This window comes from Hipposideros armiger, unplaced genomic scaffold (assembly GCF_001890085.2).
Source record: "Hipposideros armiger isolate ML-2016 unplaced genomic scaffold, ASM189008v1 scaffold_41, whole genome shotgun sequence".
Taxonomy (NCBI): domain Eukaryota; kingdom Metazoa; phylum Chordata; class Mammalia; order Chiroptera; family Hipposideridae; genus Hipposideros; species Hipposideros armiger.
This window is the reverse complement of record NW_017731391.1, coordinates 111,298-126,120: the sequence shown is the minus strand read 5'-3', so window position 1 is coordinate 126,120 and position 14,823 is coordinate 111,298. Positions and strand designations below refer to the sequence as shown.

The window sequence follows — 14,823 nt, the reverse complement described above, 5'->3', positions numbered from 1 at the left end:
GCCTTCCTATATCCATGGCAACCATCATACTAAATCGAGTCCAATGCTTTCTTTCCTCTTTATATAAATTCATTTTATGAATATACATTCTTAAAGGAATATTTTTTAGTTTTTAACTTTATGTAAAGGATATCACTGTATTAGTCTTTTGAGACTTAAGTTTCCACATAATATTTTATTCCTAAGATCCATCCACATTGCTGTCTGTCGCTGTATTTCATTCACTTTGACAGCCATATTATGTGCCCTTTATCTTCTCTCCTTTTGATGTGAATCTGGGTTATTTTCAGATTACGTCTATCGTGACCTATGCTGCTAGATCATTCTTGCACATCCCACCTTTGGTACAGGTATAAAGAGTTTCTTCGGGATGCATACCTAAAAGTGGAATTGCTGCATCGGCGTGAATGTCACTTTTGAACTTCTAAAGCAATGCCAGACTCCCCCAAAGTGTTTGTCCCACTTTTCACTCTTGTCAGCAACACAAGTATGCATATCCTGTCCAACATTTGATTTTGACAGATATTAATATATATTTTTTCAATTGAATGTCCATAACATGGTCTTTTATTGGGGTCTCCCTTTGAGCTTCATTTGATGAACAATGATGGGAACAGCTCCTCCTCCATGCTTCAGTCATGTCTGCTCCTTTTGCCTTTTTGCATCGCTTGCCCAGGTTTCCCTTTGGGTGGTTTGTCCTCATTGTTCTGAAGATGTACTTCGTATATTATTTATATAATATTTTCTTAATCCTTTTACAACATATATTGAGAATATCTCTGACCCATTTTCAATTTCTTTAGTTACTTTCTTGGAAGATTTTGATTTAAAAGCATTTCTAATGTTAATATTAGTCTAGCATTCTTGTATAGTCAATATTTTGTGCCTTACTATTTTCCCTATCCTGATGTCTTAGAGATATTTATCTATATTTTCCTTGAAGAGTTTAAAGTGTTTCTGCCATTAGGTCTTACTCCTTTATTTTTTATTTTATTTTATTTTTTGTATAGGCCATGAGATAAAGATCCAAGGTCATCCTTTTCTATTAGGATTAACTTTTTTTCTGTTCCACTTATTGAATAGTCTCTGTTTCCCCCTGTCAGAACTGACATCCACATCTCACATCCACTAAATTTCCATTTCATGCATTTGTCTGTTTCTGGACTCTACTGCATTGGTCAGTAAATCCACCCCTGTACCAATATCACACTGTTTTAAGTGACATAGTAAGACCTGATATCTAATAGGGCAATACCTTCACTCTGCCTTTCTTCTTTGGATATATCCTGGCTAAGTGAGCAAGGTATAGACACCTGTTGTATGGTCCCATCTCATCTGCACCTATTTTACACAACTTAACCTGCCTTAACCAATGCAATGATCGTCTCTACTAGGCTACCAGCTCTTTGAAGGTCCCAATCATATCTCATATCTCACACAGGGGAAAAGGCAGTGCCTTACCCATTATAGAACTCCAGAAATGTTAGATGAATAGTCACTTATATAACGTCAAACCCAGTTGCAGACTTGAGTTCTACTCTAAATATATGATTATTAATAAAGTCACCTGGTGAACTTGCAAGGGTCTGTGATGCTCTGATTTCCTAGGAGTGCCCACTGTGCACTTTTAAGTGGATTGTTAGGCTCCTCTTGAATGAAAAGTGTTAGAGTTTTAAAAATATGGTACAGAAGGCTAACGAAATGGATGAGAAATAAGTTTCTCTGCATCTCTTAAACTCTATTCATATTACTTCTACTATTTCTAATTTTTCAATAATTCTTCACATTCTTAAAAAAAATTTAAGTGTACTTTGGTTGTTTCCATGTCTTGGCTACCATATATAAAGCTGCAATGAACATCGGAGCGCGTATATCTTTATGGATATATGTTTTCAGATTTTGGGGGTATCTACCCAAGGAGAAGGATTGCTGGGTCATATGGTAATTCTATTCTTCATTTTCTGAAGAACCTCCACACTGCCTTCCATAGTGGCTGTACCAGTCTGCATTCCCACCAACAGTGTATGAGGGTTCCTTTTTCTCCACAGCCTCTCCAACACTTATTATTATTTGTCTTGTTCACGATAGCCATTCTAACTGGTGTGAGGTGATGTCTCATTGTGGTTTTTATTTGCAGTTCTCTGATAATTAGTGGTGTTGAGCATTTTTTCATATGTCTATTGGTCATTTGTATGTCCTCTTCAGAGAAATGTCTCTTCAGGTCCTCTGCCTATTTTTTAATTGGATTTTTTGGTTTCTTGTTGTTGAGTTGTATGAGTGCCTTATATATTTTGGGCATTAGCCCCTTATTGGAGGCGTTGTTTGTGAAAATCTCCCATTTGGTTGGTTGCCCCTTTATTTTGCCAATAAACTTTAATGTAAAAAAAATTTTAAGCGTAAAATTAAATTTACTGTTTCTATGTTTGTGTCATTAAAAACATATAATCACTGGTTGATTCAAAGAGTAAATATTCTGCAAATAATAATCAAGGGGTGTAGAGCAATCCAAGAATAATAATTTAAAAATTCCTTAGAACCTTAAAAAAAATCATAGACAAGGGAGTGACAATAGGTTATTAAAGGGAACTAGGATACTGAGGTTCTGCCCTTTCCCTGAGTTGCTGATGCCAAAGGGAATACTAAGCCACGCGGCTACATTTCCTAGAAGACCACGGTCAGAGCAGAGAGCCCAGGCTATATAAACTGTGATGCTAAGCATAACGTTCTTAATAAAATTCCACCCATGAGATAATTATAAATTTCCGGAACAGTGTTAATGGTCCTGGGAAAAATGCTCCTGCCCACAGTCTCCCTTTGAAAGCTCTAATGGAAAGCCCAGGACACCTCATTCCTCTAAACGACGCTTTTCATCTGAATGCGGTCCTGAGCCATACTGTATACATGCTCAACATGTAAACAAAGATGCCCAAGGCTTATTTATCATATCAGGGTGGTTCACTTATGTAATTCAGAATCTTAAGGGCTCAATATAAATAAATAATAACAGTTAAACCGGAAACTGTGCTTCTATGGCTGTTTTCCTGCCTGTTAAATGAGAATGCTGATTCTTTCTGAAATTGATCCCGGCTTTCAGGTCCTATGATTCGAACTACGCGTATGTCAAAATGAGTAGGGCACTGATACAGAAGTAGGATTCTTACATCAAGCTGTACACTTCTTCTAGAATCATTTCGCTTAGCAGTTAAATGTCCATGGAGGTGTCTATATACTGTTGGCCAAGTATAATGGCAGAATTATATGGACACTTAGAATAATACACTTCTTAAATACACCCATTTGAATTGTAATGCAGGCTTCTTCAGTCTCCTTAGGAAACAGCTTAACCGAAGATGACCAGTTATATCTGTCAATCAAGGGAGTATACCAGGGTGCCAAAAAAATGTATACGCATGACTTGTATTCATCTTTTGTTATCGGTATATATTATTACAATTTTAATACAGTTTTTCCCTGTCCTAAAATGTGTATACATTTTTTGGGGAGCCTGCTGTATATTTCAGTTCAATGACTCCTACATCCTAATGCTAATCCAGTTTATTTAGTTCATGTATACGCCTGCATATTCCAAATTGACCATTCATATGTGTTTTGTTTGATTTTGCCAAAGCAGAGCCTGAGACAAGGACTTGGGTACGTGTAGTTTATTGGGGAGATGAGCCCAGGCAGCAGGAATGAGGATGCATGGAAAGCGAAACGGGGGAGGGGAAACTGCCAATAAAAGGTGCGCTATTCAGGCTCTCCACGGGGCAACTGGAACGCAGTTCCCCTGAGAATCCCACAAGGCACTCTCTCTGTGAGATGTGTAAAATACACCTCAGAATTGACCCTCCTACAAATGCAAGACTAGAGCATTATTTATGGACTCCCATCTCTACTGGTTGAGTGTCCATTGGGACCATTAACTCTCCTGCATTGAGGGCTGCCTTGTGAACTTGTGGTTTTGATAAACCCTGAGGGCAGAATCACACAGATATGCTACCAGTGCTGGAGCTCAGCGCAGAGGTGATACTGCCATGGCTGAAATCAGACCTGAGCTGAGATGACATCTGGGGCACAGAAAGCGTCTGTTATAATATGAATCAGATTAGATAAACGACTTACATAAAATGATGATCGGCTTGTATTTTCCAAAAAACAAACCCTTTTACAAAAGCTATGTTTAGGGCTCCTTACACAACATTAACTGAAATTTAGGTTCAGGCAAAAACATTTTTTAAAACACTAAATTATTCAAGTAATAATGATGGTATAGCTCTTGTCAAAATAAAATAAAGAAAAAAATAAGTCCTTCCAATTTTGTACCCTGTGTCTAGTGTGTTATATGAAATTCTGAAGACTATTTCCTGAGCTCCATTTATTTTTGAAGTTCAGTATCTTTTTCTTAATTTTTAAAAATTTTATTATATTTATTGGGATGACATTGCTTAGTAAAATTATGTAGGTTTCAAGTGAACAATTCTATAACACATCACCTGTGTATTGCACGTGTGTTCACCACCCAGGGTCAATTTTGCTTCCATCAGCATGTATTTGATCCCCTTTACCTTCTTCTACCATCCCCTCCCTGCTTACCCTCTGGTAACCACTGATGATGTTAAACATCATTTATAAATAGTTTATGTTTGCACGCTACTTAGTTCTCTACCACTCTGAAATTTAAAAAAATAATAATAAGTGAGAAAAAAAACAAATCTTTTATAATTTCAGTAATGTAGAAAAATATTTTTTAAAGCTCACCATCAATTTTGTTTACTCTGCTGGTTCCACTGCACATAAAAACAAGTGATTCTGAACATGCTGTTCCTGTTACAAAATGACTGATGGTAAGGGATGTCCCCAAGCATATGAAAAAAATGCCATGTTCTTTTCAAGCTTAATTTTCAACAAACAACTATATAAATACACAGGTATGAACCAACAATCCTTTACAAATGGAAAGCAAACACTTAATGGGAGGTAGATGTTAGTTTTAGATAAGCTTCCTGGACACCCTACGCGTGCAATATTTACTGTGATGATTACCAAAGAAGTTCTTAGCTTACTTCTACGGTTGCTACTACTACACACAGCGTGTGGGGACAAGAAAGGAAATGCATTCCTTGCTCCCAGAAGTGACCCACAGTCTAGTGTTTCCTGTGTTTTACTGACTACAAAAGGGAAGAACTTTCGCCTTTTATGTTCCCAACTCCACAGTCACCCATTCCAAACGGGAACAATTTGACAAGTCGGGTCACTGAAAAATTCTTACCAGTTTCTGCCCCGATAGGACCTCTAGGAGAGCAAGAAGCTTCACGCCATCTTTCATGTCTTCAAAAAGATCTTCTACCACCAGTGGGGGTTTCCGCTGCAAAATAAAATAAAATAAATTAACAAATGCAAAAACTGCTTCTGTTTGTCATACCTCTGCTACTCATTGTGAAATATGTAGGAGAACTTTCTAAAATACCTAAATGATTTATTTTGGATATGATTGGCAATTACCTTTTGATAGCTGTGAGGAGAAAAACAATCCTTGGGAGATCAATGTAACATTCAAAAGCCTCAGGAGGCCTGATGCTTGGGCTTTCATAAATACGTACATACCAGCCTCTTTCTAGAAAGGGATTTTTGACAAGGGTGGGATGGTGTGGGATAAGTGAAGGGAAAGAGGGCACTATCAATATAAAAGACAAGAGAGGCATTAAAGCAGGACCTAAAAGAGGAGCAGGAGGTGCCCCACATAAGCTGGGTCACCTTCCCAGCTGCACTCTGAGTGAGCACATTACTGGGCTTAACCAGGTGCCACACTTCCATAGTCTCTCTCCCAGGCAGCCTCCCTGCTCAGGACCAGCTGTGGGAGCCCTGTTAGCATAGCCAAGGGCACAGATTTCATCTTCCATCAGTAGGCTGGCTATGTTGTGTTTCACAGCCTGGCCAAGATAGCAAACATTCTCTCACAGCGTGACATTGAACCCAGGGGATCACAAGTACCAGAGTCCAGACTGATCATTGCAAATCCATTGCCACTGCTGGAAAAATAAATCAAGGCCCACTTTCAATTCATGGAGGGTCTTTTACATTTTATGAAGGTCATTAAAATACCTAATATACTTGGGTTCATCCAACCTTGAATTAAGGTCTGTCTTGGCTCAGGAGAAAGTAAAGAAGTGATGACGCTAATGTTGATGGTCAGTGGTGGGGTGGGGCTGGGGGAATGTTAGGTGTCCTCAGATTTCTCACAGAGTAAGGAATTTTTCTATTTATCACCTCGGTTCAGTCTCTATATATAGTTTTCTGATTCTGAAAACCTGTTAAAGGCCTGATACTAGATTCCTGACTTTCAACTATCTTTAAAAAAAACAATTCTATGTAGAGATAGATATTTAATCACTAACTGTTATATTGAAACGTGCCTTTTTCTCTATACACTGCTATGAAGCACTTATATTTCTTTTATAACGGCATGAATTACAGTCTCTGAATGGTACAATTCTAATTTTGAACACGTTTTTCTCTCTTTACAAAATGAACAACTGAATACATTTTGTTCTCATGCTGTGAAATACATGTTCAAAAATAACACTTTTCATTTGTAATCACCCTTTTAAATTCTACTATTGACACTGCTTATTATTTATATAGCAAAAATGTAATAGTGACTTTTAATTCTAAGCATATAAATAAAATTATTTAGAATAAAATGAGCCATTACAATGAAAACTATTCAGAGCAATAAGAATCAAAATTATTGTATGAGCTTTATGTAATCATTAGAAATATGGTCTATTATTGCAAATGTCCATTTGTGTCTTATAATTTAAATACAGTGGAACAACGAGGGAAAAGTTCATAAATATATGATATATTCAGTGAACAAATACAAATAAAGTTTTTCATATATTTTATTAATCTAAAAATACATAAAGTTAAATAAGACAGAGAACTTTTATGAAATAATAAATACTCCAAGAAATTGGACACAAAAAAAATGATAAATTACACCCATACGTCCATTTTGCCCTTAAACATACACTTTGAGGAACACTTTCTCTTGACCCCACTTCTGCCTGTCCTGTTCTTCCTCTTGTGTCTCTCCTGGTGCTTCACCTGCTTCCGGTCCCGTCCAGCTGCTCCTGGGAATGGCCTTCCCGTCAGCAGAGCCCAGGGGCCTCTCTGCATTGGGCATCGGTGGTACCATCATCTCCTTGATCTGTTCCTCCCCAAACCTCTGTGATCAGCCTGCCTGGTTTACAGGCCTCTTTTCCTTCTCTCTCTCCTCTCTTCCTAACTATGGCCATTCACCAGACTCAATCCTGACTCCTCTGTTCTTTAGAAAATTTTGTCTGGAAAGGCACAATTCTTGAATCCTTCCTTCCACTTAACTGTTCTCTCCTAGACATTGTTGAGTGCATGGCAGGCTCTCAATGAGTATTGTTGGCTGACTGACTGAGAATGAATGAATATAGTTTTCTCAAAAAAAAAAAAATTTCTGCAGGCCCCATGTCTGCCCATCTTAATGGATCTTTAAATGTGGTATATACATTATGGGCAGAGAAAAATGGTCTCCAGACTCTAAGCAATCACAGACTGCAACACAAAACACACATAGAAGTATCTTGTTTCTGAAAGTCTTGTTCCCAACTTGTTTAAAACTTGTCGAAGGAATGAATGAGCTTCTCAGTCTGTGCACGGAAAATAATAGATGGTTTTGATGTGAATACAAATACCGAGAACACCTTCAACTTTCCTCTTTTTCCCCTTAGCAAATTCCTGGTCAGTTTTGTCACTCAGCTCATATGCAATCTTTTTCAGTTATCCAACTGGAATTAATTACTTCTTCCATCCTAAGTACACTGTCGAGATTACAAGGGTCACATTCCATGATAGCTATTTACAAATCTGTGTCCCCAGGAACTCAGTTCATGGGACTTCTTGAGCACAAGGAAGAAGTTGAATATATCTTTATATGCTTAATAGCAGGCAGAGTGCTTAGTGCTAGTTGTTAGGAAGCATGTAGACGGTGACTGAAACAACGCAACAAGGATATCTACAAACACCTTTTGGAATCTTAGGGAGGTGCATGCAAATAAGATCATGATGCAAAAATTTCTCTTTTTATAGGAAACATGAGTTGCTTCTGAAAACTTTTCCACCAGTGTCTTTCTATACAAAGCAAAGTGATGCAGTCTGATGACTATTAATATACACAATAGAAATTGGGAGAAAATATTTCTCTTTAAAATAAAAATGTATATGTCCACTTACATTTGCAATATACAGGTATTATATTTTCAACACACTGAATGATAGGTTCTAGCATTATGTAATCATTCTCATTCTAATACCTACACCAGTAAAAGAGAAAGAAAATAAACCTCTGGACAATCTTACTGCAAAGAGCTTACAAAAACGCATACTAGACAACGACACATATTTCTACAAGCTCTGTCCAATTGCCCCCAATGTAAATATTGTGCAAAACCAAAAAAAGAACAACAAAACAACCACACCTCCATTTATCAAAAATTACACCAGAATAAACAAGTCCTAGTAATGATTGGGCATGGTTTTCTATCCCATTTTGCACAAAGCATCGTTTACATATGGCAAATGACCAACTAGAGGAGACGTTTTCTATTGTGACTGCATCACACTTATTTCTTGGAGCAACATTTTAATAAAAAACCTTGCAGCTAAAATGTCTCTCCTGTCACATAGGTGAACACTTATGGCACCAATCTGATTACTTCGGTAGGATTCGGGTCATGGTCCTGGAGGCCAAAATGAAGAGTTAGAAAGGAGAGGGTAATTTATCGGAGACTGACTTAATGGAAAATAAAAATAATGTGGTTTTGTTGCTCACCAATTTGCAGTTTCAAGCACTAGATAGAAATCTATAAGGCACTTTTAAGGTCACAATTATCTTTAAAAAAAATAGCATAAAATTATAATAAGCTCTTTTTTTTTGTACAGTATTCTCCGTGGCCCTGTCAGTCACATTTAGATATTCTACAGATATTCATGCTGAATCTGAGGTGATTTGAAAAAAGAAAACTCCTGACTGGGTGAGAGGAGAGGGAGATGAAGAAGAGAGAGAAGAAAGACTGAAAGAGGTACTTCACTTCTGTAGCTATCCCCTTCTAGAAGCTGTCCTCAAACTGGTTTAAGCCCTGTGTTTTGATGCTAAGAGGATGGCCTGGTCTCTGAAAGTCTAGAAACTCAGGAAAAGTGCACATGCCTCTGTGCCTGGCTTTATCCTTGGTAGTTAATTTATGAGTGGAACTGACATCACAGAGCATCTTTCTCTCTTTATTCTTCTATCCCTTTGTTTTTGCTGTGCAGTCCCTTTAACAACATGTAATAACATGTAATGAAATTTATTCCCTTTCTCTTAGGGCTTAAAAGTGATCAAACGTTTGTCCTTGAACCTTATGAAATACGAGAATGCACAGGGCTCTTTGATATAATTTTTACTATTTCCTGTATTTTAGGGAAATAATCTACTTTCTAACATTGTGTGTGTGTGAACTACTTGTGTCAGTTTACTAGTCTACAAACACTAGTCTATATTTAACCCTTACCCCCCATTTATTTTCATCCTTTTATTCATCAAGGGATGGCCATGTTTACTAAGCCACATGTTGATTTCATGCCCCTAGAAACAATTACATTACTTAGGGAGAAAAGATTAAGAGAATAATTTTGATTTTAAAAAAAAGATATCAGACATATCAATTTGGCATGAAATTAAAATTTCAGGGACTCTCACACTTAAAAATTATATATGAATTGAAAAATGTTAGTGCAAAAAGTAGATAGGAAAAAGTGGTCACTACTATAGACTACATATGCAAATTCCAGTATTTAGTAGGTGTTTCTGTGACTTAGATATTTATACATTCTAATTTAGTAGATGTTTTAGTAGGGATGTAAAAGGAAAGGAAAGAAGGAAAATAAGAAGGGAGGGAAGAATGAATAACATATTGTTGAACATCTCAATGTGCCAAGCACTACGCTGAGGGTTTATATACATGTTATTTCATTTAATATTCATATCTACCCCATATGGGACTAGCACCTCCTCTTTAAAAGCAAGGAAGCTGAATCTCAGAGAGGTTAAACCATCGGCCCAGGTCACACCCCGACTAAGTGACTAGATTTCAGCCTAGGTTTATTATACTTTGAGCTACCTTGTTAGACAGGAAGCTTAGTATAAAAATTCTTCATTTTTTTCCAAATAATACACCATACTATATATGTGATTTGTATTTAATATCAATACAAAAGTAGTAACTAATCAGCGGACGTGCCTGCCACTCTACTAGAAACAAAAAAAAATATTAACAAATAATAGAAGCATCATGCGTATAAATACATATTGGCATAGACACAAGTCAGCCCAACTCACACCATGTCCCCCAGCCGTCACATTTTTACACCCTTATCTTTTGTTATGTGAGCAACCTGAGCTGAGCCCATCACTTTCTCTGCTTGGATCCAGGCGATGGCTGAAGCTACGTGGTCACAGGGCAATGACCTAAGGACAAGTGTCAGCAGGTCCTGCTGCCAAGGCCCCTCTGCCTTTTTCTTTCCTAAGACTGGGTGAGTGTGTTAGGGTTCCCCAAGACCATCCTCAGCTCTATGACTCTCTAGAAGGACTAACCGGACTCAGAAAAGCTGCTATACTCATTGCTACGTTATTACAATGAAAGGACACAGGTTACAATCAGCAAAGGTAAAATGAACATGGCGAAACCATGTCCAGAGGTGGGTGACCTGTCCCTTCCCAGTGGAGTTGCACAGGGATATGCCTAATTTCCCAGCCACGGTGTGTGATGGTGCCTGTGAAGTGCTGCTAAGCAGGAAAGCAGACCCAGCCTTGGTGCCCGGGCTTTTATTTAGAGTCTGTCGTTAGGCACGTGTAGGCACGGGGCGCTTGCACAACTGACCTCAGTTACTCAGGCTCCAGCCCTTCCCACCCCTGTTCCTCCAGCAAAAGCAGGTGTTCACCATAAAACACATTGTCAAGATAAACTGATCTTATCAAAATGGTACAGCTCTGCCCAAGGCCTCAGGGGTACAGAACGCTCCTGCTGCATAGAACATTCCAGGTGCTCTGAGGTTATCTCCCAGGAGCCAGTCAAGGGCCATTCCTAAAGACAAGTCTTTATTTGGAATGTAAAGAGTTTGAGCAACTGAGGCCAACTGAATTAACCCTTTCCTGCCCAGACAGCATTTCCTTCCCGTACCCTGAGGCACCCAGTTATTTGTTAATAGATTTCATCTGCAATCAGTTTCAGTCACTTGCAAGAAAATAAAGCACAGCTGATATGTATGTTTATTTTGTGATTATTTTGTAAACACTGTTCTGAGTGTAACAAGTGACATGCCAATGTCTTTCCACTCCCACTCTGTGATAAGATTCATGTACATGACCAGGGATAAATTTCATTCCTTATTAATGAGGGTGTGCATTTTCATGAGAACCTGATTGCATTTGATGTGAGAAAATGTCTTATAAATTTTTGACCAATTGATACTGGTAAATGAAAGTGGAAATAGCTTAGGGTCATTGATGAACAAACACACACAAATTTTTAAAAATTCAGTAAATAAATAGATAAAAGGACTAGAGCCATTGAGCATGGACAAGTATATGCCTATAAATCCGAAATTATAAAAACGTTAATGGACTAAAAATAGTTGTATAATTTTTAACTTTGCATTAATAGGGCAATCACATGCACATCAATTAAAGTGAAAGAAGCTTTGGGTGTTAGATTAAAAGCAGTAATGTGGAAGAGTACAGGCCTACTTGGAAACATTACAGGCATACCATCATCACTTTATAAGCAGATATCTGCACATCTGCTAGAATCTTACAGTCCCTTAGTAACAAACATCACATAGCTATCAGGGAGATTTACAGTACGAATGATTCAGTCATTACCAAAGGAAAGGGTAAACATCACCTATCCAGTGCCAGGGCCAACCCGGGCGCTCATTTACCATTAATACTTTTAGTCTCAGAACAATTGGGCAGTCTTACCAAATGCTTTTTCCTCCTGGGGAGAAAAAGCTCCCAAAACATTTTATGGCACACATACACAAAAATAGCTATAGGAGTTTACTTTAAAATACTAAATACATATCCTAGGGTTTAAAATACTAAGTACATATCCTAGGGTTGCTAGCTATCTAGTGATACCAGTAAAACTGAACTAGAAGAGGTCTAAAGGGATAGCACGTGGCACAGATAACTCTTTACTCCAGTAAACAGCCTGAGTTACTCTCCCAAAGAGTATGTAAGTGGCAAGGCTGGTTCTCAAGGTGTATTCTGTGCACCTTGAAACCTCTGGACACACAATGGTCCTCACTTCTAGAGCCAGACACACCACTACCTCTGGTTTACATAAGTTTTAGGTAAGAACTATCTCACAGGCTGAGAGACAGTGTATGGGGAAAATCCCACCTCAGGACCAGTCTAGAATGTTTGCAGGCTCTGATGGTTATCTGACGGGTGGGAGCAACAAGCTAAACAACAGGAACAGAGAGGAAAGTGGGAAAGGAAGAGGGTTTGACCAGCAGATGGGGAGCAAGTTACCTCCCCAAAGCTTGGCAAAGAGCCCACGGCACTAAAACGTCTAAAAATGCCAAAGTAGCCTTAGACCAGTTCAGTAAAATCATGATTATGACCCCTGATGGTGAGCCAATAAAATTAATTCAAAGTCTATCATGTTTTTCCATTTTATTCAGAAAATCGAATTCGATTTTCCCAATATCACCAGAAACAAGGTGAAGTAACTAAAAAATTTTATGTGTAATCTGTTTTTTTTTTCTTCCTCTCCCTTTAGCAAAGCACTATTGTGACTATTTTCCACCACTACCTGGCAAAAGTGAGAAGATGGTTCCCACTCTTTCGTTTCCTATGACAGATAGCATAATCATTTCCACTTCCTTAATTACTTAATTCAATTCCGAATAAATATCCCAAAGGCAATAACTACTCTCCAGCCCAACTTTAAATCTGCTTGCAAAACTCTGCTCTTAACAATTTTCACATGCAATAAAATTCTTTTCACTCTGTAGGAGGTATAAAAGAAACACAGTTGTTTTATTCAGTACAACACGGGGGTTATTTTTTTACCCCTCTCTTTTGCTCAGACCCCATAGCTGATCCATCAACAAATCTTGTTGGCTTTATTTTCAAAACTCATTCAAAATCCAACCACTTCTCACCACCTCCACTGCTCTATGTTGGTTCAAGACATGTGTCTCTTGCCTGGATGACTTCAACCTTCTAACTTACCTCCCTCTCGTCCTAGACGCTCTTCACTTTATCCTCAACAGAACTGCTTATTTGCCTCCGGTACTGTCCATCCCCCTCTTAGGATATAAGTCCCATAATGAAGAGGTTAGTTTTTCTGTTTTGTTCATTGCTACCTTCCCACTACCTAGAACACTGCTGAGCATATAAACACCATGTTAAAATATTTACTGAATGAATGTACAAATAAATATGTTTCTAAAATAAGGAAATTTGACAAGTATTATCAAAATGTTTAATACTCTGCATATACTCTGTAAGCCTGTATCTATGTTACCAATAAATTAATATATTTTATTGATAAATTAATATAAATGCTACTCATTTTGAAACGATGACTGTCCTTCATAATCTTTTAGTTACATATCTGGAAATAACTAATTTATCAATACACTTAGGACTATCAAACTAAAGTAGCTTTCGAAAAACAACGAAAGGATGATCTCTGGGGAGGAATTATTACATTTACCTTTTCCTCTTTGCTGTTCTTCCTCCTCATCTTAGTTCATTCATAGTCCCACCAAACTATATACAGGAAACAGATGGGAGTACAATTCAGTCCTGAAAGTGTTTCCATGTTATCATCTTTCAGCACTGTTGGTGGAAAGACAACTGAAGAATAACAAAGCAGCCCCCAAAGTGATATTTCATGACTATGACGATGTCAATCAAAGTCATCTTTAGCATGGATTATTTAAAAAGCATGGAAACTCAGAAGTGTTCCTTTTAAAGAAGTGTATGAATCTAGCTTGGTGTCGAAACAAAATGTGCTCTTATATTCTGGGTTGAATTGTCTCCCTCACCCCAAGATATGTGACCTCATATCAGGACCTCAGAATGTGATCTCATTTGGAAATAGAATCTTTAGAGATAATCAAGTTAAAATGAGGTCATCAGGATGGGTCCTAACCCAATATGCCTAAGTGTCCTTACATAAAGGGGAAATTTGGACAAAGACACAGACAGGCACAGGGGCAGGATTGGACTGATGGGGCTGCAAGCCAAGGAATGTTAAGGACCGCAGGCCACCAGCAGATGCTAGGAAGAGGCAAGGAAGAGCCTCGAGAACTGGGAGATAATACATTTCTCATTTTAAGCCACTCAGTATGTGGTACTTTGTTACGGCAGCTTGTAGCAAACTAATACAGAACATAACTAATGTTTTATGATTTTTAAGTTCTTCTAAAAAATGTGGACATGCTCATATCATGCCTGAGGTCATCCAAAAATTTCAGTATTAAAAATGTTCAGTGCCTATCCTTAATAGCCCCAGAGATCTAAGGCTGGCAGATGGAAAAAGGACTGTTTGTTGCATATTGAAAAAGAAGCCTCATTTATAGAAACACGACACAATGGCCATTTGAGGTCCAGATTTCCCACCAAGGGACTTATTGCCAAACTATACATTTAATTCACAACCAAATATCATAAAGATTGAATCAAGGGTGTTTAAATACAAATAAAACTTTCTATTTGACAAAACGAGAGAAAATGTG

General features: G+C 37.9%; 1 protein-coding gene across 1 annotated transcript in view; it reads right to left on the bottom strand.

Moving 5' to 3' along the window:
* SYNE1 (spectrin repeat containing nuclear envelope protein 1) overlaps nucleotides 1–14,823 on the bottom strand; it is a 455,684-nt gene that overhangs the window by 346,843 nt on the left and 94,018 nt on the right. The window contains exon 4 of the mRNA XM_019638911.1: nucleotides 5,270–5,365. Coding sequence (XP_019494456.1) covers nucleotides 5,270–5,365 — 96 coding nt within the window. The remainder of the gene's footprint in view (nucleotides 1–5,269; nucleotides 5,366–14,823) is intronic.